A 23,569-nucleotide genomic window follows, 5' to 3' on the forward strand; every position below is an offset into this window, starting at 1 on the left:
ATACTTTTCCTCTTACCTGTAGTGCCATTTATCCATCTAGATTGTTTTGGTGTGAGTTGCCGAGTTATGGAGCAGTTTCATGTAGGAACTGGTTCAGTAGAAAGATCATAGTTCATACATGAAACTGCTCACAACAAATCTGTGGATTATCTTGAGTAACCAGGTCATGATATCTGGAAAGAGACATTGTTGTTGAGTTTTTCAAATGTAGTTTTTTTGGCGCTTTCAGCACCACAAGCTGAGTGCCATATAGTCCCATTTTATTCAAAAAATGCAGACATCTCTACGGCCGATATCTCCAAAACTCGGCAACTCAAACCAATACAATTTGGATGGATAAATAGCACTACAGGTAAGAGGAAAAATATGTAGTTTTGATATTTGACTAAAAATTAAAAGGACAAAATTCAGCAGGAATATGGATGTGAGTCATCTTCCAATGTAGGATAGATGTGATCTAGCTTGACTATACTCTATGTGGAGGAAATGATGTCATCTTATGTAAGCAAACAGCATAGCTGAGCTATCACTACTCATTTTAAGTTAAAAATCATCCTGTTATTTCTCAAAATCTGACCAAATTTTTTCATTGTTGTTTGTTTATGCTTTCATGTTTTTTTTCTCTGTTTTTAAATTCATTCATTTTGGTCACTTTTGAGTTACATTATGCTTTATTTTTTTGCTGTCTGGTCAGTGGCTCACACCACTCTGGCAGTCCCCTGGCCCGTGGTGCCAGATACTGTATGTCCGCTGACTCCTCCAAGGTGTACACCATCCCCCAGACCAGCAGCTCAGGGCCAGAGCCGGGGCCAGGGCCCAGCTCAGAGGCCTGTGGACAGACACGCCCACAGTCCGGTTGCAAACTTCCAGTGGGCATGAAGACGACTGATGATGATGCCCACAGCACTGAGGGACCTCCCAACTTTTCAGAGTGTGGGTGAGTGTGTCTGTGAGAGGGAAAGCAAGAGAGCGCATGTATGAGAACATCACCAAATATGCTCTTATACCACAAAAACAAAAAAAAGTTAGTACAGTTCATTTCACATTAAGTTCAATACTAGCTACCATGCAAAGCTAGATGTCACACTTTGTAATCATGCTAACTGGCCTCGTCAGCACTGTTTCTCTCACTGCAGAGCTGTTTCCTCCCAGACTTACTGATGCACTTGAGCCAGACCCATTCCAATACAAGTGTTACCCTCCTATCAGCCCAGCCAGTGGGCATAAACTGGCCTTGATTGAAGCCGACAGCCACAAAATAAATAAGCTCAATGAAGCTGCGGACCTAATAAACTTGGCACATGTCACTTGTGGTTATTGATTGTTCCTGTGAAGCCGGGTCCCTGTGGGTTGCCAGGCTAAGCCTCTACCAGATCAGCATCTCTGCTGGGAGCCAAGCAATGATCCGCACTCAACAACAAACTGCTGTCACACATGCAGCCCAAGGACACCTGCCACAGAATAGCCTCTAGGAATATCGCAAAGGAAGAGGAATGTATGCAGTCACTCAGCCAGGTTGAGAATGTATACTCTCCTCAGACTTTATATGAGCAGTGATGACTGACTGTATCTGTCTGATGATTAAATGGTTTGCTGTAGAGAACAGAGAGCCATTGATGGTAAAATTGAAACACAGCTTTGATGGTGTGAGTGTGCTTGTTCAAAGGTGTTTGCGTGTGGGCTCTGGGCATATTTTGGAGGATAGAATGTGAGATTTGCCCTGGAAGAAACCCCCTGCTCTATCTCTCAAGTAATTTCATTTAGGCTGTGAAATTTGCCACTTAAGGGATATGTGATTGATCGCATGCACTGAAGTCATCTTCTGCCGACTTATGAAAAAGCTCTGTAATTCAGTTACCCTCCCCATTGTTTGTTTATATATTTTTACAGTTTTATTTCATCTTACATAACAGTGCCTCATGATGAATGGCCTAATATTACTCACAGATATTGTTCTAACATAATGAAGTTTCTCTTCCCCCTTTCTAAAAAGTTTTCTCATTTGCGCTAACGCTGTATGTAATGCAGGATGTATAACAATGCTCCTAACCCTGCGCTGTTTCTCTCTTGCTTCTGCTTCTTGTTCCAGAGGAGCGGAGAGCTTGTTAGCCTTCCTTCTTAAAATGCTGTCTGAGCATTCCAGGTACACAGTCAGTCAAAGTTAACCCTGTGGCCCCGATCTGACCCAGCCTGCTCCCCCACATATCCCAACCCCTACCCCCCACCCATTGTCCCAGACTACCGTCCTACTCGTCTCTCATGGCAGGTCTAAAGTGCTAGTCCTGCCATGTGGCACATGCTGAGAGCGGAGGGCAACCAGCTGTGCATCACTGGCTGTGACATTTCTGCTGTATCTCCTACAGAATCATACTGCTGTGTACCAATACTTCCTCCTGTTAGACCCTCATCCAACATACTCTCTGAATTCCTGTAGTTGTGTTTCCTTTAAAATTTTGATCAAGTTTTATGTGTATTTCTGAAATTTTGGCAAAATAAAATCATCATGAATCAGTGCATTTTTGCTGTTGATTACCTTGAAGCAAATATATTCAAGTAAATGTGTAAATATCACATGTTTAATTGAGCACCAGTAACTCTGATATATCATGCCATTTCATGCTGCTTCCCACCTAAGATGTCTCTTCTGAACCACCCTGTGGTGTTTTTATCAGCCGCTGTAGTGATAGAGAGGGGGTGTGACATGCAACAAGCAATCCAGTCTGGACACAAACCAGGAATGTTGTGGTGCACCCCGACACACCCACTCTTTATTCTTTATTTCTTGGCCTGGTCTGGTGGAGTGGAGGCCTGTAATAGTGATTGGTAGCATGACATTAATGTCTTATCTACAGTAGAAGAAGCAGAAGAAGGTACTGCATCAAGGTGCAATCAAAAAATCTGTTTCCATCAGCCTTTATTGCATTTTCTCTTTTTGATATGCCAACATTCCACCTCAGCCAAGCCTAAAAATTACAACTGTGAACTGTATTTATAAGAGGTGGATGAAAACATACCTTCTTTCTTTCACACCCATACTCAGGACCTGCTTTGCAAGAAAAAATGTATTACACATTGTAGGCACTTAACAGACGCTCCTGCACAGTAGGATAACCTTTAATTGCATAGGTCAGGGCTTCTCGTAAGTATGGATCAATCATGTGAGAACAAATTGTAAAAAAGAAAAAAAAAAAAAAGTCAAGAGCTAAGTCAGGATACATAGGGAAAATAAGTTTTTTTTCCCCCACAGTTAGCACCAAACCACCAGTATATAGAGCTCAATTTAGTTGCACTTGAACCAGAGATCTCGTGGATCAGTCAGAAAGCATCTGACAATCACACATGGACATTTGCGATGTATTTAGGGCTTGGTTGCCATGGTGCCAAAAGCTTAAAACAGGACAACTCTCAGCAGTAGTGTCTCTAGGTAACCATTGCAGCCAGGTGGTATCATCGTCTCACCATCTAGCGTTTCCCCCTGCGGCCATCTAACACCCTGCCAACAGCACTCAGTGTGTCATGCTCACAGGCTGCTCACTTAAAGCAGAGGTCTCACAGCCACACAACTTCACCAGCCAGGTCAGTCACACTCTCCCCTCTAAACAGCCTCAAAATCATGTAAATGTTCTCTGAAAATACCCCACTGACAACCACTGCCACCAAAACAAAACATGTCACCTCTTGTGGGTCATTCTCCAATCCTGTCTAACAGCTCTCATGTCTTCCTCTGTTGTTGTCTGAACACTCCCCTAGAGTTTGTGGTTTGCACTTGTCTCTGGATGTAATTTTTTTCCTTCCTTTCTACCACTCAGTGCTTGGCTGTGTTCTTCAGTCTCTTTAATCATGGGTTTGGCAGAGTGAGATGGCACAGGATGAGACTGGAAATAAATTCCCTCCCTAGGTCCCCTCTCCAGCCCCATTACCCCACGATCAGCAGACTAGCATGGAGTAGGGAGGCACCTGATGTTGGCATGCTAAGACGGATCCACCTGAACCCTTTGTGTGATACTGACATTATTTTCTATATAGATGGACCCAAGCTGTGATGGCCAAAGGCCTCCCTTGCAGGTTGTGGCTTTCATGCCCCTTTCTGATGAGCTTTGCTCTTCTGTGCCCTCTGTATCATCTACAGGCAGCTGTATGCACAGGAGGCTGCCTGCCGGCTCCAGGCTGCTGAGCGGGATGGAAAATCACTGCAGAGGCTTTCAAAAGAAGAATACCTTAAAATGATGCTGCCCGATAGCCCTCCAGGAGAAGACAGAAGTCGGAAGGTGAGGTTATTGTGGCTGATTGACCAACTAACCTCTAAATTACGTGATATTCTGTTTAACACACGGACAACTAAAACCTGTTGAAAAGTAATGATTGATAGTATGGTTACATGACATTGTAAGGATCTACTGCAAACCCTAAGGTTATTTTATCATGCTGACTAACAGGCGTAGTACATACAAGGCCAGAACCAGAGCAGATAACCTCTTGCTGGGAAGCAAGTAAAAGCAGGACATCTCCTGCCTATCAGCTGGCCCAGCTACTGAACACCACAGCTGATGAAGCTCGTCTCTCCCGACACAAGACCCTTTCAGTCCCCATTGACTGGCACAGAGTGTTTGGTTAATTTAATTTTTAACAGGGCCTGTGTTTGCTCAGTCGCGATGTCATGGATTAAAGGCAGGGAGTTGCAGAGAGTGCATCGATGTTTGATGTTCCTGGGTCCTGCAGACTCTATTAATTGCATCTTCAGTTCCCCACGCGCCATCCCCCTTCCCCCATCCATTATCTACCAGGAAGGGACCCCGGAGACATACAAATTGGTTATTTTTGGATGCTGCTCAATTCTAATATAAATGCACTTCATCCCTAGAGAAGACAGGCATGTCCTCTTGCACAGGCAGGCCTTCACATGACGCATCTCAGTGCACTGATTAGCTTGTCTTGCGATTGTGCACTGGGCTTACAGTATATCAAATGTGGAGAACCAGGCAGTGTCAGTGGCTGTCTAAAATGAAAGCAGGTGTATCAGGCCTGCGCTGTGATTTCCCTTCATTTGATACTATTTTGTTTTCCCACAGAGAAGGAAAGCGCAGTAACCAGTACAAAGGTGCACAGGGCTGCTTGTTGGATTCAAAGAGAAGTGTGGTCTTTGTTGTAATCTCACTCTCCAGTCTGATTCAGTGCAATAATACAATGTGTGGAAAAGCAATCTGGAAGAGAGATGCATGAGGGATGGCACAGAGCCAAACACTCCAACCATATACACATCTGATCCCAATGAACACATACTGTTCTTTTCTGGGAGTAGCTTCACTGGGACTGCATGTTTTCAATCATTAGCTGACACGTAAAAGAATCAAATTACAGTAATGACAATGTTAGAAACATCATTGATGTATTTCTAATTGAACACAGTCTTACTTGTTTAATCTCCTAAGTAATTAAATAGAGTCTACGGTAAAGGTTAATGCATGTGTCACTTCCGGTAGTCACCCGATGCCTTTGTGTGGGTGAGCAGGTGCAGAGAGATTTTCCTTGCCAGCCGCTGTGTCCGCTGGGAAGCCCTTCCACAGACAGGCAGACTATTGTGTGGCTGACGTAAAGGAAAGGCCGTTCACAGCTTATTCTCCCACAACATTCCTCTTTTGAACCTCCTGTGGGAAAGAAAAAAGCATCTGAATAGGTGGTTGTCCAACACATCCTCCCGAGTGGTACGTCAAAGGGTTCTAATGCTGGTTGTTGTCTTTGTTCAGTGCGGGCAGCGAGGAAGGTCAGGGAAATCAGGAAAAATCTAGTTGGATGTATCACTGCTGCCTCGACTGATAAGAGTGTTGCTGTTGTACAAAAAAAATCGAAAAATCAGAGTGAGGACTGTTGCCAGCTGAGGTGGATTTAGACATACTAAAATAGTCCATAATCTTGCAGGTTTGATTAATACAATATTTTCTGCGTAATGTGCACAGCAGGTTCAGTTAACCAGTGCCAAGATGTGTTCAGAGAGCCTGGTTTGATGCTGTAGATGTAATAAATAGATGTCTTCTGAGAAAACATTAAGCCCTATTGCAAATGGTTTCATTTGCCGTGACTCTATTTAATGGAGCTCTAAATCGGTGCTATTTTTGCTTTATATGAGAGAGCAGCAAATCCCGTTTAAAGTTGTTTTGATGAGCGAGAACCTTATGGGGTCTAATCTTGTAAAGTTGGGTGGGAAAACTTAAGAGACAACCTTGTTAAAAAAAAAATTAAAGCCTCAGATGTTCTTTGGGGGCAATATGTATGCATGCTGCTTTGAATTCTAGTATATATCTCTGCTTTTGAAGACATACTAGTTGTTTGTTAAATTCTCACAGTGGGATTTGTGGGGGATCTGTGTTTGAAATGGAGATGGCTGGGTGTTGGCTTGTGGGGATACTAGTCTAGTGTTGGTTACAGCTGGGAAGCCAAAGGCAGACATTTACCCATCTGGCCAACTGCCCCGCATATCATTTGTGGCTACTTTTGATGTCACTCCTGCAATATTTATGTAAGCTAGAAGGGACAATGATGGATTGGATTGGCTTTTGTGGTTTTGTGTGTTTAAACAGGAGATCCTCTTGTCAAAATTCTGGCCACAGTCATGAAACTCGAGTATCCCTGCAGTGGTATTCTGTATAATTCTTCCACAGAAGACATCCCCTCAGGACGATGCTGATTTTCTCAAGCTTTTGTGATTGTTCATCCTGACCTTGTGTTGCCTTTTGACCTCTGCATTGCCTTGCATTGGCTTCTATAAGTCTTTAGATTCTTTGTGATATAAGTCCTATTCTAGAGAATACACACAAAGCAGCAAACGCACTTGTACTATGTTCGTACATTATCAGAATTATACCCACCGCTTCACTGAACTGTGTTCATTGGGTCTTTGTCTGGTTTGCAAACCAAAGAAAATGTGTACTGAGTTTATTCAAATATGATGAGTTTTGAATAGAGCCCTTAATTAAATTGACTTAGAGCACAGTGGAACTCCTGTATATTTATCTGTATTGACAATCCCTGGACAATAGCACATGCTGGTTTAGTTAATGGAAAATTCTGGCATTTTTCAACCTTATTTCCCATAAATGTGACCATTGTGACTCGGGGAGATTCGGGGAAACGAGGAATCGTGCACATCAATGTATATCAGGGAAAGCTGCGCGAGTCTCCTATAGCTTTCCAACTAAACGTGATTTTTACATGAATGGTTTCAAACACTTTGAGTCTCTGAGTCCGAACCGAAGGTAAGCACAGAACGTAGCCCCCTGAAATGGCCATTTCTGCATAGGGAGCTACATCTCGTATTGTGGCAACTACACTAAGTCTCTGCTTGCTGTAGTTTCTCACATTAAGCTCAGTGACTATTGGCTGCCTCGGCACAGTGACCTCTGTCACCACCTCCGCAAGCCCTGTTCCCTGTTTTTCCCACTCTGCCAGACACTCTCCAGCTGTGCTCAATCCATCTGCATTTTCCTGAGAGCAAAGACTAACTGGTTCCTGACACTGCTCCCTGATGTTGCCTCCTTACCCACCCAGCTGCCCACTCGTGTAAACCTGCTGTGCCGAGGAAAGGCAAAGCACAGGGAAGGTGTAGACACTGGGCCATCGCTGGGGGTTTGTAGGTCATTCAGCCCAGTCATCGCATTGTTGTGAGTATCGTTTGACAAATTGTTTTCCTTCTCCTTCTCTCAGGTGTCAGCAGTGGGTAGTTTGTCACCGAGACGCTCCCTATACCGGACGCTATCAGACGAGAGTGTGTGTAGTAACCGTAAGGGTTCGTCCTATGCCAGCTCACACAGCTCCATGTTGGACCAAGCCATGCCTAACGACATCCTATTCAGCACCACCCCACCTTACCACAGCACGCTGCCTCCTCGCATGATCCACAACCAGGGAGCATCCAACCTAAGGAGTAAGTACAGACAGGGACACTCTCACTAGCCTAGCTAGTGCTAAAGAAACGCCTATAAATGTGTACAATACTAGACATCATCAAGGCTACTGCAGAGAAGCTGCTTCAAAGAAAACAAACAGAACTCTTATTAAAATACCTCTTAGAGACAGGAAGGCTAATGCAGACTTTCTCTGCATGTTGCTCTTGGATTATCATTCCTCTTCTCTGGCACCAGATAAGAGTTAGGATATAGATACTTGTTTGAAGAGCCACTTGTGTCCTACCGATATCATTAGCACAACTGGTACACACTCCAGTAACACTCCTCAATATAGCCAACTAATTGGAACTGGGTGAGGCGTGCAATTTGCAAGGGGCCTGCCGCTCCGTCTGCATTAAGCAGACACCTGTCACTGCTGTCTAGTATTCTACTGTTCTCCCAGCATCCACTGAATATGCATTAGTGATAAGAGGTGTGATGTGTCCTGCCTGTGCCACTGCAGGTCTTGAAGATGAACATGAACATGCCTATTTTTCCATCAGGAGTGTTACGATGTCTGTCATACATTATGTTTCATTCACTCATAAGTCCCTGCCTGCCTCCCTCTCTATCCCTCCTGTCTCATTTTCATACCGTTCCTCATCTGTCTCCAGCTGCTGTCGTTAGATAGAAAATGGCTTTTAGAAAGATGTTTCTCTCTTTGGCCTCTTCTGGCTGTCAACCTGATGGATTCTCGATTGTTTTGAAGTGTAGTTGAGAACACAGGCTCTCTCTTTCCCTTACTGAAACAGCCCTATTTGGTAAACAGTGAATCACTCAGGCTCCAAGATGCTGGTTAAATTGAAAGGAGAGTGTCAGCACCACCTCAAGCTCTCTCTGTCTCTTCTCTGCTTCTCCAGTCATGCTTTTCTAAATGCCTCTCTGCAGAATGGGAGCTTGTTTATTGCATTCTCCGTCTTTCAGGGCTGACAGGGAGGGAGGGCAAGCGAGACAGAGGGGAGGGAAAGGAGATATTGATTGAAACATGAAGACATTCACTTAGACAAGTCATTTATCGCCCCTCAGACAGCGCCTTGCGAGTGCTATGCAGAGAAGGTGGTTTAATGTGACTCTAGCCGTGCTGTCACATATATACAAAATTTCTTTTCAAAGTTAAATTGTTTGCAACCTTTGGGAGGCTTTGTTATTTCAGTGCATCCAGATTAGAATTGAACTCAGGTGAAGGTATGATTGGATAGGAGCTACTTTAGTTAGCATAGATTCAAGCTAGGAGTTTTGGTGTGCAGGGCTGGAGTTTAGCAGCAATAACTGGTTTGAATAAACCCCCTGCCTTCCCCCCTCTCCGCCCCTCCATTCCTCTCCCAACCCCTCTTGTCGGCTCTGATGCAAACTGATGGGCAACTCAGAGATTAGCCCTAAACCCAGGACAGGCCTAGACACTGATCGGAGTGCCTGCCTGTCTCTGCAGATGAGTTTTGGTTCTCTGACGGCTCCTTGGCGGACAGGTCCAAGTTCAGCGACCCGGGTCTCATGCCCCTCCCAGACACTGCCTCAGGCCTGGACTGGTCTCACCTGGTTGACGCAGCACGAGCCTTTGAAGGTAACCAGCCTGGCTGAAGCTGCTGGCACCTTGTGTAACCTCCACCCTCCTCCTGGCTGCTTAGCGTGTGTGTGTGTGTGTGTGTGTGTGTGTGTGTGTGTCCGTAATCTGCAAGTACTAGCTCGCTTGAATGTGCAGGTTTGTGTGCGCTTTGTGTTTGTGTTTCTGCTAGTGTCTCCTAAGTGTTGTAGGAGGTGACTTGTGGGAATCCTTCTGCTTTTTGCGCCTCTGCTCTGAGCCTTTTGTGATTCCCATCAAGCACTGTAACTTGGAAAAATGAGCCATCATTTCTCAGCACAGACATGGAGCCAATTTTCAGGGAGAGTTCTTACAGCAATGCTTTTTACTGTTCAACACTTGGATTGATAGTTTGGGGTAATTTCAGCTCCTCTCTTGGTCTTTTGTCCCTTAAGTCTGAATATGGTCCACTGGAAGTTGTTGATTTTTTTTCTTCTACAAATGACAGACATCTCATCTGGCCCAAAGTGGCAGATTCCCTCCTTAGAAATAGAAATTCCTTCATTTTTAAGGGCGGCTGTTGTTTCTTATAACCTGTCTGAATGGCTGCATTAGAGTATTGGTGTTTTTTGGTGGCTCCTGACTCTGGAACAAGTGATTTAGGAATCGAGTACTCACATAAATGTATGTGGACTTGCAGGATGTTGTCTTTCTAGACAACATGACTGATGTGTTCATGTCAAAACTGAAATCTGTCTTTTCACTCAGTCACACTCTATTTTCAGTTAATTAGCATTGACATGCCTCAGCCACTTCATGGTCAGCGTCATCACTTCTGTTCATTTTTTCCCCCCAGTTTAATTACTTTTTCGACCGCTCTCATGCCAGTGTGTTTCCCATTTGTCACGGAAACGCTAACATGCCATTCAAGAAAACAGCCTTTAAAGATATGTATTGTAAATTTCCATACATTTAGCAAGACACTACAGGTGAAACTTCCCCAGTTGATTACTTACATTAAGACAATTCTTTCTTGTACTTCAAGTTTTCTGAAATTGTATGTTTAATATGCAAATGAGGCATTATCTAATGCTAACTTTTGGTGAATTTAGGATAAATCTACAGACACAAATAGCCAGTGTAGTAAAATAAACACCTAAATGTGTATTTTGGACGTTTTCTTTCCAACAGTCTGAAAGAAGACATGTTATGGAAGCAAAATAGCCCAAAATCTCAAAATTGACCAGTGCATGAAAAATCTGCGTTTTTGCCTGGGGTGTCTCCCCTTAACAAGAGTGGAATCAGTGGAGATGATGCAGAGTCTGACTGGCAGCAAGAAGGCAGTTGTCACGGCAGCCTGGCTGGCCCAGAAAAGTGCTGTGTAAACAGGAGCCTTGTTGCCGAGTATAAAGTGGCTCCAGGCTGCCATTGTGGATGTTCAACCAGCTCTGTTTAGGGCCAGGGGAGAAAGATGTTGCCAGAGATGTAAAGCATTTATAGCATTCATAACCTCAGCCTCAGGATCCTGAGAGACTGCTCATATTCATGATGCAAAAAGGCAGTTTGGATTGGCTTGCAGCATCCACAAAACCACAGTGCCCTGATGACTTTTGAAAGAATTAAAAATGGCTTTGGTGAATTTCAGCAACAAAATTTTGGTACAATCACTGAAAGCTCTCTTTGTCAGCAATTGGATATGTTTTTAATATTCCCTAAAATAAATACAGCACAGTTTGTTCACATAAATTGTCGTGTTTTCTCTTCAGCGTAATCTGTTTGTCTTTGATTTTCAGCCATTTGTCCAGTAAATCTGGACACCAGTTCACGCAAAAATGACAAGCTGCTTTTCTGCGCCCGTCACTGCTTTCCTAGCAGTCTTTAATCTTTCTGATGCAGCCATCGAATATGAGGAAAATGTTCATTCATATGTAAATTAGAGCTTGGTCTCCCTTTCCTGCCTCGTCTGAACAACCAACTCCAGGCTCGATCAGCTTTTGTCTTGGAGTGGATTAGCTTTCATTTGGGGGCTAAATTAATGGAAGTTTCCTTAATCTTTTCTATGAATATGCAGATCCTCTTATCTTTAGTGTCAGACCAAGGGCTTGAGAGAGAGAGTGGTTTCTAAAGAAAAGAGCATTACGCCTCAAAACCGAGCAGTCCCCAAGTGTAACATGCCAAGTTTGGGTTTTCCATGGGGCTTTGAGCAAGCTTAAGGGCCTGATATGGTAAAACAAGCATGACTGGTGCCTTACAGCTCTCTGGGATCCAGGCCATTATGAGCCAAACAGCTGTCAGAGGAAGCTCAGAGGGGCGAGGGCACCGGAGGAACACCCAAGGGACTTACTTTATCTGTGATAGTCAAGAAATGCTCTGTTTACCACCTTGTTCCTTATTGTCTGGTTATAGGTCTCTCAGTATGGGAGGACTTCCTTTGGTGGCTTTGCAACAGCGCTTAAACCAGAACCGCTCATTCATACAAAGCATGAATGAATCGCCTCATCCTGTCAGGGATGCATGCATGTGTTGTTCTGCTCTATTTTAGATGCATGCTGACAACATGAAATGCGTTACTGAACACGTTTCCTGTTTTTGATGCTAAAGGCAGATTATGACCTGTTACGTCACCTGTTCTGTCTCCAGACCAGCGCGTGGCATCTTTCTGCACCATGACGGACATGCAGCGGGCAGAGGCTCTGCAGATCTCAAGAGAGCTGACCAGACGGGTGGTGGAGGCGGAGGGAGCAGCGCTGGAAGCAGGGTAGGCTTTACCAACAAACACAAACACACAAGCACCAACGCTCCAGTAGCAATTAAATAATTTACTGTTTACTAAAACCCGCCCCTCGAACATTGATTGTTCAATCATAGTTTAGCAACCACAACTAGGCACAGAGTTTACACTAACATTGGCAGCAGAAATAATCGCTAAATACAATACACGTCTTTTTGTCAAATTCAGCGATTATCTCCTCACGGTCCGCTAGCTGTCCGTTAAGTGTGTGCGCTGAAAAAAACTCCAGTGTTTGTACACAGCCCTGGCTCTGTAAATGGGAAACTAACAAACACACAACACAATGCTATCCATGCCAGCCATGATTTGTGTGTCAGGTAACGTTAAATGACTTGCTCACGGACATTCATAGGACTTTCTAGTTTGCCAAGATATGCTGTTGTTGTGACGTTAGCTATAGTAGCGTGTTGCTGTAGCAACAGTTTGCTAACCCACAACCTAGCTAACATTAATTACATTACTTGCTGTATCGTTGTTTGCTCTATATCATGGAATTGGATTTCTCCAGAATCGCATACCCCACCTTTTAAAGCATAAATCTAACCATTGTGTTGCTTGTCCAAATATGTTTTGAATAGTAAGCATCTAAACCATCCTTGTTAGAACAAGTAACATTTCAGTTACATTTTTATTTATCATACTGTACTAAAAAAACTAGGGCTAACTAGCTCTACACTGTAATACATGAACAATACTGCTCCTATAGTTCCATGTCCCCTTGGACTTTAGCCTCAGTCTGTTAGCATAATATCAAGTATGTTAACGTCATGTGCATATTTAAGACTCTTTTAGCTTACGCTAGCTAGCTAAAGCTGATAAAAAGGAAGTGTATCTATGTTCCCAGGGTCCTTTGTTCCCTAACCCTAACCCTAACCCTACTGGGGAACACAGGACCCTGGGAACATTGGAATGACCATGATAAAATCAGCTAGCGACAATTGTCTTTTCAGCCGGGGATCCCGCATCGTCTGCATGAAATGGGAAGGCTGCTTGTGTTGACTTCTGCTTGAAATCAAGGACCCACTGTTTTAAAAATTCCTAATAATTTAGATGGTAAATCTGCCATCGTTATCATTGTAAACTGCATATTTGCCATGCAAGAACAGGAAGCTTGATAGGTGTAGTAACAGTAACTAACGGGGGCGGGACTTAGCTAACGGCCCATTATCAGCTTCTGTATCATGTTTTATTTATGTGATAAATGAGTCTTTCTTGAGTCTTAACAACATCCTATTTTGTGTCGCCCAACAGCGGCCCCCCCTCCACACTAACTGGCAAAGTCAACCAGTTGGAGGTGATCCTCAGGCAGCTGCAGCATGACCTCAGAAAGGTAAGTTCGCATATATCAAACTCATTTCTTGATAATGATTTCATCAACTTTTTGCTCTCCTTTTTTACGTCAGCAAACACTGCATGTCTGTGTCACGCAGCTCAGAAGAATAGACATTGAGTAATGGGTGCCCTAAGGTCTGTGTAATACAAACTTGTCCACTTAATTCAATATCCTGCTTCCTTTCCTTATTGTTTCCCAGCCCAACATTTCCCCACCTCCACTAATGTGCTTAAAATGGAGAGAGGAAATGCACTTTTATCAGAACAGAGAAAAGGCTGCTTTGCCATGTTAATGCCTCCCATTTACACAGTGCTGACGAAAGATGGATGTTCTTGTATTAGTGGGGCTTTTATCAACCTCTTTTGTATCCATTTATTTTTGCCTCATGTCCCGGTGTTTTGTGTGTGTGTGTGTGTGTGTGTGTGTGTGTGTGTGTGTGTGTGTGTGTGTGTGTGTGTGTGTGTGTGTGTGTGTGTGTGTGTGTGTGTGTGTGTGTGTGTGTGTGTGTGTGTGTGTGTGTGTGTGTGTGTGTGTGTGTGTGTGTTCAGGAGAAAGAGGATAAGGCGATGTTGCAGGAGGAGGTGCAACATCTGAGACAGGACAACATGCGACTGCAGGAGGAGAGCCAGACGGCAGCGGCTCAGCTCAGGAAGTTCACAGAGTGGTTCTTTCACACCATTGACAAGAAACCCTGAGAGAGACACACAGAAAGAGAGAGGGAGAGAGAGCAAGATGGCCTTCACTCCTCCTGGGCACCCACTCAACCCCTACTTAAGAATCCCAGATGATCCATAGGAAAACAAACTTTCAAACAAACCATTACCGGCCCCCAGAGTAATCAAGACTCTTTAAAAAGCCTCTGCTTAGGATACTGTAGTGCAGCCCCTGTGTGGAGAGACTTGAAACCCTGATCTGGACCTTAGTTTTGAGATCCTCTTCTGTCTGAAGTGCAGGGCTGTTTCTGACATTAACGGTTTCTCCATCCTGGCAAACGAGACTCTTGGGAAACCTCCTCATCTGCGGCGCTGGAGAGGAATTGAGAAAGGCAACCCCCGGGGGCCCCGCCTGAGCCCCTGGGATCTTCTTACAGTATTGGAATGTAAAGCTCATTTACTGTAGTCAACATATAATCTACCTACGTATGTCCCGTCAGTCTACTGTACTGTATACTCAGCTGTACTGTATCATACTGCGCACACTGTCACACAGCTGTTTCTGTGCCGGCCTTCACGGACACAGGAAAGTAGAGCGGGTGAGGCGAGGAGGAGAGGAATGTACTGGACATAATGAAGTGGTACTTACTGTCTGCTTGCACCAAGAGGAATCCACATGTGGCGGTCTTGAAACGTACGGGGGGGGGGAATGAATGTAGCTCAACTGAGACCCTTTTTTTGCTGGATTTCTGGTTCCCAAAGTCACAAAAGTTTCAAGGTTTGATGTTCTGGGCCATTTTTCTTTTGATTAATTCCACTTATTCTTTTCCTCAGTGTTGTAATTGTAGGGTCACATGGCAGTAATTTTGATGTTTAAAGGTGCTTTCCCTACGCACATGTTTGTCAGTAGTTTTCATTCACTGTCACAATGTCCTAGCAATAACAAAGTGGTAGTTACAAAACTGTGTTTATTTAAAAATAAAAGGAAAAAAAAAGAAGTTAGCACAAACATGAAGAGTTCCTGTCGAGAAGCAGTTGTACTTGACATGTATTTATGAAACAGGAAGAGACTGTGCCTAAAATTCTTGGTTGTAAATGGATTGTTTCTCTTTGCTTTTAATTCTCTTTTATAAACACATGCCTTGTCTGTGGCTCACTGATACAAAACCGCGTGTGTGTGTGTGTGTGTGTGTGTGTGTGTGTGTGTGTGCGCGCGTGTGTGTGTGTGTGTGTGTGTGTGTGTGTGTGTGTGTGTAGTTTATCACAGCAAAATGTGTTTTTATGCAGTGGTTTCTAGAGCATTAGAGCAAGCGCCAGTGAACCACACTTACAATGCCAAATGTGTTTATTTCTGTACATATCTGCCACAGAAGTGTCTTGTATTTAACACTATTATTTAAGCTTATTTAACCTAAAGTTGTTTATTTTATTAAGGGTATTTGTTTTTCTTTTTTTCTGCACTAAGGAGAGATGTGCTCTGTGTATGTTGTAAAGTGTGTAGCTTGCCAGGGCATAAAAAAAACTATATTTAAATATATAAATGATGATTTTGGAGATTCCAACATTTGGATGCTGCTAGATTACAGTTTGCTGGTTTGTATGCTTTTAAAAATGTCTCTCCGTGAACTGTCTCATCCCTGGTGGGACACTGGTTGCTTTATTTGTTTTTGTTCTATTTTTTGTTTTGTTTTTTTAATAAATGTAGTTGTAAAAATAAGTGATGTTTGTGTTTTTTAATGTTTCTATTGCCAGCATTCTTAACCAAAAGCAGTGATTTGAAGTTTTGTTGAAGGATAATCTGCCTATGTTTAGTAAATTAAAACCCAGTGGTGGTAAAGGATAGATTCACATTTTTTTCAAATATGAAAGAAATGCTTATTTGCTATCTTGTCAAGTGTTAAATGAGAGGATCGATACCACTCTCATATCTGTCTGTTAAATATGAAGCTGGAGCCAAGAGATGGTTAGCTTAGCTTAGCATAAAGACTTGAAGTGGGGGGGGGACTGCTTGCCTGGCTGTGTTCAAAGAAGTAGTTCTAGAAAATAACCCCCATAAAACCACAACTTGTCATTTTTACATTTCGTTTTTTTGTACAAATTAAACATGTTAATTTGAGACAAGACATGTTAATTGGCAAGCTCTAAAAGTGCTGGGAGGCGTATTTTGTTACCTTTGCACAGAGCTAGGCTAACTCTTTCCATGAGTCTTTATGCTAAGCTAAGCTAATCGTTTGCTTTAGCTTTATATTTTTCGTCCAGACATGAGAGGGGTATTAATCTTCTCATCTAACTCGGTAAGAAAGGGCATAAACGCATTTCTCAAAATGTCAAACTATTCATTTAATGCAATACTTACATGCCTATATGTACACTGAAAGAGTTATTCGCTGCTATAACTTTATCCCCTCTCCTCACTGCCTATAAAGTGATCCTTTCTTAACGCATTTGTAATGTAAGAAATCCACAGTCCTCCTTCAATGCATTTTTTTTAATTAGACAAGTGGGAATCTTCCAGTTAGTCTTGTGAGTATGAATTTCCATTTTTGTGTTACTGTCCCTAAACCACAGCTGAGCAAGAAACCAGGGAAACTCAGTTTTGCACTATAAAGACTTTTTGAAGTTTGGAAGATAGCCGCTTGATATGTGAATCTATCCTCACATGGTCTAGTCTGCACATTTCAACTAATTCTTAATAAGGAACAAAATGTTGATAGAATTATAAAAGTCACAAATATTTATTTATTTATTTTTAAATCTTGTGGAAACATAAGATTTGGATTATTATAAAGATTTTGCATTATAAATGCAATACATCATCATAGGGGGACTTTAGATGTATTGGAAAGACAAACCAAAGGAATATAAGTAAAGATTTCAGAGGTGCACCTAGTGGCACCTGTTCTCCAAGCTTAGACAAACGACAAAGAGCTAATTTTGGCAGTACATTTGTTGAGCTCCCGCAGGAGAAAACGAAGATAACAACCTTTTCTATGAGACTTTTTCATCCTCTATTTTGTAAACAGCAGGTGTGCTAAGACTTTAGAATGGAAACTTGAAACCATAATGCGTTTGTGACGTGATTCCCTGTGAGTTGGTGTGCTTTAAATAAATGACAGATGTTACTTTCACCGCAGGGACGGCAGAGGACTCGCTGAATAATTAATCATAAGCCTTTTTGGGTGCAGAGAGAAAAACAATTAAATTTGTTTGCTACTTCCTGCATAAACCTCCAGCCCAGCTGCTGGAGTGTGGTCTAATCTGTCACGTCCTCTAGGGGCTGGTGGGTATGTGGCTGCATTGAACTCTGGGTAGAGCTGCTCTGGCCATGGCTTTTTTTTGGATACATTTTTTTCCTCATTGGACTCGCCTTTGACGGAGCTGGAGCCAGCTGCAGGTAGCTTGTTTGAAATGTTTCCTCTATGTCAGCAACGCGTGTGTCTGAGGTTACGAAGCAATTTCAATTTAAAAAAAGTAGCTTCATCCAAGGTTCTATGAATGAACCTGGAGGTTATATTACCAGGCAGCCTGTTCTGACCTCTCCATCAGGCCACTCCACACCAGAGCTGCCTATTAAAATGCCTGGATGGTTGTGTGTGTGTGTTTGTGTGGACGAGCTCTGGGGTTGGCCAGGAGCAGCGTGCAGTGAGATGAGGTAGTTAATCTACATGTGTGTGTGCGGTGCCAGGACAGCAGATGGGAGCTCATGCTGGCACAAGGCGAAAGTGTTGCCTGTTTCAGATGGAGGAGGATTCCAGGGTGTGTTGTGGTGGGTAAGATCAGGAGTTCGACCAGTGACTAAAGAGAGGTGCCAAATGACTTTGGCATCAGGGAAATCTGGAGGAGTATCTGTGGACACAGGCCGGGTCAGCAGCACAGAGTGAAAAGGAAAAACGAGCTGCAGCAAATACATGCATGGGACCAATCCAATACTACAATGACATGTCGGAATTTTATTAGCCTTGCACAATATGCTGACCTGCAGTAAAGTTAGACCCAATCCAGTAGGTTGAAAATCTGCTCTAACCAGATGGAAGAGCTTACAGTCACGCAAACCATATTGATTTCTAATATTTGGCTGGGTCCGCAGTTCAAGGAATAAACGTTAGAGTCTCTCCTCTGCTCGGGAGCGACAGTCATCCACCGCTACTCAGATTTGGTGCTCATCACACATAATAGCATGTGACTGGGACACAGTTGTCCTGCTTCCACAGTCCCACAGCAGATGCTCCTCTGCTGTGAGTACCACCCTAGTCAGGATCGCCTTACCCAGAATAGGGTTCAGTGTGCCCAAAGCACAGCTGGCACAGCTCAGAGGGAGGGGGAACTCTATCGACTGTGTGTAAGTCAGCCTGTAGTTACTGCTTGAAAAATATCAAATATCAGTATCAGCTTCAGCTATCAGCTTCCCTGAAACAATGGATTAGATTATGTGATTCAGTTGGATTCATGTAAAAAAAAAACTAAAATCATCTGTAGGATTGCCAGGAATTATTCATGAATATCAGAAATTCTGTCCATGCATTATTCAATATGGCTGTTGTATGTAATCCTTGGTTCAATATCTTGATACCATATTTTCCACTTTTACAAGAAAGTTAGATGTATAAATGATTGACCCCTACTCAGGTATTAAGCATTGAGGACTGCGAATAAAGGAAAATTCAATGGGCTTGCCTTTGGTCTTGTCAGACAATTGTGTTGTATGCCTGCGAGGCGCAACAGCAGGATTAGCTCGCTCACCTGGACTGCTTATCTGTGCAGCTCATCTCTCCTCTGCAGGCGCTTTGAAATTCCCTCTCACTCACTGGGGAGCTGCATCTCACACACAACACAAAAGAAAGGAAAGGAGATGGGGAGGGAGGGGAGCGAAACGGGAAGATCCTCCAAACCAACAGTCATCTCTCTCCCCCATCTGCCTCCCAGGTCCCCACAGGCTGTCACTATATGTCAGTCAAGTCACAGGTGACCACCCTCTTAGCTGAACCTAGTGAAGGGCGACATTTTATAAGCCACTTGCCTGCCTGCCTGGCTTCAATAGAAATCAGAAAGGGTAAAGAAAAAAAAAATCATTCTCCAGAAAGGTCATTGCTGCCAGAAAACCTGGAAATCTCACACATCCAGTGGAGACAAATTCTCATGTGTTGTAGGTATAAAAAGAAGGCTCATGTCTTTATTTTCCGTGTGTTGTTTCACTGACAAATTAGATAAAGAGACAGGAACAAATAGATAAGACAGGGCTGCTGAATTATCTTCATTTGCCAAGATGTCCTTGTCTGTTGTCCTTGTCAGCCTCCGAGCAACAGCGACTCCTGCTATCGATTCTCAATCGGCTGCTTCCAGTGCAAACAGTGAGGAGCCATTGAAGGCGCAGGGGCGGGTGGGTGAGCGGGTGGTGGTAAGGAGGTGTTCAGACCTAGATCTCTGCACTGATTTTCCCTCTTTTTTTAATTTAAGAAATTGATTATGCAAAGTTGCCCTAGTCTGACCTGGCCTGTGTGGCTGAGTGGAGGGGTTGTTTTAGAGGGTCATGAGAATATTGATGTCTGGAGGGTGAATGGTAGGTGTGAGAGTGGGGGCGTATAGTACCGAATAACAAACAACCCCCACTGACCCATCATCAGCGATAAAAGCTTAACTGGAGAAGCAATCGATCCTCTGTGTGAGAGAGGAGATACAGAGACGCTGGAAGGTCAAGCGCAAAATGTGTTTGAACCTTTCCCGTTGGCACAGTGAGCTCAGGAATGAGTGATGCCATTTACCTTCAACCTGGCCCGCTCGCATCAAACTGTTAAATAGAGTGCATGCTGTGTCCATGTGGAGCTAATAAGAACAGACCTATCATCATCTGAAGGCATGTATTGTTGTAAATCTGCTTCTTGCCCATTTTGGTGATCTCACTTTCATCGTTTGGAGTAATTTTGAACTTGCACATGTTTTTCTGTAAACACGTGCAAGCTGTTGAAACGTGACTAAAAATTAGATTCAGGCGCACAAGACTATTCAGTTCATGTCATTCAGTCTTCCTGGCTGTCCCATGCCTCAATGCACACCCAGTTTTTTCCATCTTATTCTCAGGGTTGTTATATATCCGAAAGAGCAGATGTCTCTATTTTGAACTGTGGAACAGATGTGAAAATGTAATAAATGTCATATCAGGAGGTCACTTCTTTACAGTAAGTCCATAATCTCTTTTTCCATACATTAAATAATTTTGCATGACCTAACAAGAGTCTACAGCTGTACTGATGTTTAACAGGTATACACTCAGCTGCCAATTTATTATGTACGCCTAGCTAAAACTAATGCAGTCTAATGCAACTGTGCTGCAAAAATCCAGTCTTTATGAGTTTTTGTTGAAACTGTTTTAGAGAGGTGTTAGGTGTTCAACTGTATGATTCTTTAGGAGGCTGCAGTTTGCGGTATTGCTGAATTGTATTGCATTATCCTGAGAGGTGTTCCTAATATTTTGTCTACTCTTGTTGGCATAAGTGGGATGGACGAAATCCTCTCTGTATAACACAACACAATTCAACAGCACAAGAAACTACATCCTTCAAAATGACCATAAAGTTGGGTCAGCACCTCTCTAAAACAGTTCAAATTAAAACACATTAACAATTAATCACAGCACTGTTGGATTAGACTGCATTAGCTTTGGTTAGGTGTACCTAATAAACTGGCAGCTGAGTGTAATATATACTATGTTCACCATACTACTACTTTAGCATTTTAATATTTGCTAATTAGCACTAAACACAAAGTAGAGTTGAGGCTGATGGGAATATCATATGGAATGTAATCTTAAACCAAAGTATTGGACAAATCAAAACTTTGACCTGCTGGTGGCGCTAGATGAAAGGTCAGGGGGTCACCAAAGTTATTAGGCTTCATCCTCCAAAGACCACGAATGCTTGTACAAAATTTCATGGTCATCTACCCAATAATTGTTGAAATATTTCAGTCTTGGCCAAAATTGTGGACTGATTGACCAACCAAAGGTGCGATCCCCACAGCAGCGGCTACAAATGACCTTTGTACCAGGTTTTTAGCAGCGTTTACAGTATCTGACATTTTCCTGGATCAGTATTTATATCAACCTTCATCTTGTGGGCCCCACCTGAGGGATTTCTGTATATTTCTGTCTTCTCACATTCTCTCACAGAGAAGTGAATCAGGGATTAGTGTCTCCTGCTTCACATGCCAGATGGTGACATTTATGTCTTTATTCAGCATGTCAACAAAAGTAATAAATGTTAATCTATGAAGCCTAATAAAACATAAAAACCAGAAGATTTTGATTTGTGATTTTAATTAGTCTGCTTGATAGCAGGACTTTATGTTCACCGGGAGCAATGAAGCAAACACTGAATATTGGTATTTGCCTGAATAGTTCATTAACCGGTTCAATAAGTAAAAATGAATGTGCACTTCTTCCTCTCCCAATAACAGCTCAGTGTTGTGATGATGTGAGAACGGAGCTCAGAACCATTACACCCCATTGTGATGAAGGATCAGTTTGGCTTAGATAACTCAACTGCCATTAAAATAGCACGCAGTCATAGACTTTTTGACACGACTCGCATTTGCTTAAAAAAGTGTGTAATCACAATCTGTATAACTTCAGTATCATTACATCAACCTGTTCAACTGCAGAGCAGTTATTCACACTTTCTTTAAAAACTCCATTTACCAATAATAATAATAATACTGAGATAATAAGTAAGCTGGTGTAAAGACATTATGCCATCATACCCACCGGCTTTATGATATATGAATTATGAGTGAAATAATGAGACAAAAACTTATTTAATATTTGATTTAATGTAAAGCCACTGACTGCACGATGAGATAAAGACATGGGTGAAGAATTCTCCAGCTCAACACACTCGTCTGTGGACATCATGTAAAGCTTGACCTGTGACTCCAGCCATTATTTTGTATCGATTGCTTATGCAATCAATAATGTACAACACAATAAGGTTGAATGTATTTGCATTAAACAGCCTTCTCAGGATGAATGACCTCAGGAAAACAAACTCACACTGCTCCAATCCTCAGATGTGCTGTCGTGTGTTATTTACTCATATGCTTACTCACAACTTATTTGTCTTTGTTCCCCGGTGTGACATAACACTTTGACAAGTGCTCACCATGCTGCCTGTGTAATTTGTGTGTGTAATAAAAGTGCAAAGCTCTGGTGATCTATTCGGCAAGGACGAGCTAGTCAACTTTCAGTCTGCCACGTCCCAGAGGTGCAAGAGATTCTCGCTTCTCCATCAATTTTACTGTAACTCCATTTAACATGCCGCCCACCTCCTCCACCCAGCTTCTCTGTGCTGTAGGCCTACTTTCTTAATACACTTCCTCGCTGCAGATCATTTTGCTTCATAGAATGTGTCAAACTTTGAAGGACATTTGGATAATGTTTCTGTTATATCTGTACATAATCAGTATGGCATTTTGCCTTTTTACTAAAATCAAAATATTTCATTTACTATCAGAACAAAAAAACTATGCAAAAGATTACTCAGCTTTTCTGATTGCCAGCTTGATGTCTCACTATAATTTGTTGGTCTTTTTTGCCATGCTAGCGACATGGCTCCATGGATGGCAATGTCAGTCCGTCTGTCAGTCTAGCACTTTGGTCCAGACTGAAATATCTTAGTTTCACTTTGGTGATTGGCTAACTTTTCCTCTACTGTCATCATCAGGTCAACATTATAATTTGTCAGATAGTTTGGTTTCTGTTGTATATGTATATCCTTGGCATTGTATATTTGACTTACTTTTCAAAAAAAGAAAATCTCACATTGTCATTTGCTATTAAGACAATAAAATATAAAAAAAAACAAACTCTCCAGCTGGACTGGCTGATGACCACTGAGTGTCTGCGAGCAGTTGGAAACACTCAAACCACAACATCTTTGAGGAGCGGGGTCAAGTTTCTATCACACCACCCACAATGCAGCGCTGCATGTTGTTAGAGTCATGGAGGGCCAAAGGCTGAAATAGAACAGGCCAGGTGGGCAACGAGCCAAAATTATATTACTAATACTACTCAAGTATATGTTCGTCCTAACCTAGATCAAACTGCAGCGTACATTGTTGCATATGTTTCCTCAGATTACTTTTGCGTTTGCATGTTTGATATGTTTTGCTGAGTGTGTGAGATGATTCACCTGGCCTGAAATCTGCGTGTGTGTGTGTGTGTGTGTGTGTGTGTGTGTGTGTGTGTGTGTGTGCATAACTCATCAAACTGTTTACCATTAACCGTCTTCCTGTCAATCTCCTCTGGTGTAGTGTACATACAGCAAACACAGGTAATGAACAAAC

At 42.7% G+C, this 23,569-nt stretch overlaps 1 protein-coding gene across 6 annotated transcripts in view; it reads left to right on the forward strand.

The window, feature by feature from the left end:
• The window catches only part of LOC122884658 (signal-induced proliferation-associated 1-like protein 2), an 88,666-nt gene extending 72,713 nt beyond the window's left edge, over positions 1–15,953 (forward strand). For 2 of the 6 annotated variants that reach the window (XM_044214860.1, XM_044214861.1), the window contains exons 15-21: positions 695–937; positions 4,130–4,268; positions 7,699–7,918; positions 9,370–9,501; positions 12,100–12,217; positions 13,502–13,580; positions 14,132–15,953. In XM_044214860.1, the coding sequence (XP_044070795.1) occupies positions 695–937; positions 4,130–4,268; positions 7,699–7,918; positions 9,370–9,501; positions 12,100–12,217; positions 13,502–13,580; positions 14,132–14,278 (1,078 nt within the window). In that variant the 3' untranslated portion in view covers positions 14,279–15,953. Of the gene's footprint in view, positions 1–694; positions 938–2,089; positions 2,144–4,129; positions 4,269–7,698; positions 7,919–9,369; positions 9,502–12,099; positions 12,218–13,501; positions 13,581–14,131 lie in introns of those variants that run through there. The other 4 variants (XM_044214865.1, XM_044214863.1, XM_044214862.1 and 1 more) reach the window with 4 other exon arrangements.
• The last annotated feature ends 7,616 nt before the right edge of the window (positions 15,954–23,569 follow it).

This window comes from Siniperca chuatsi, linkage group LG11, assembly GCF_020085105.1.
Source record: "Siniperca chuatsi isolate FFG_IHB_CAS linkage group LG11, ASM2008510v1, whole genome shotgun sequence".
Taxonomy (NCBI): domain Eukaryota; kingdom Metazoa; phylum Chordata; class Actinopteri; order Centrarchiformes; family Sinipercidae; genus Siniperca; species Siniperca chuatsi.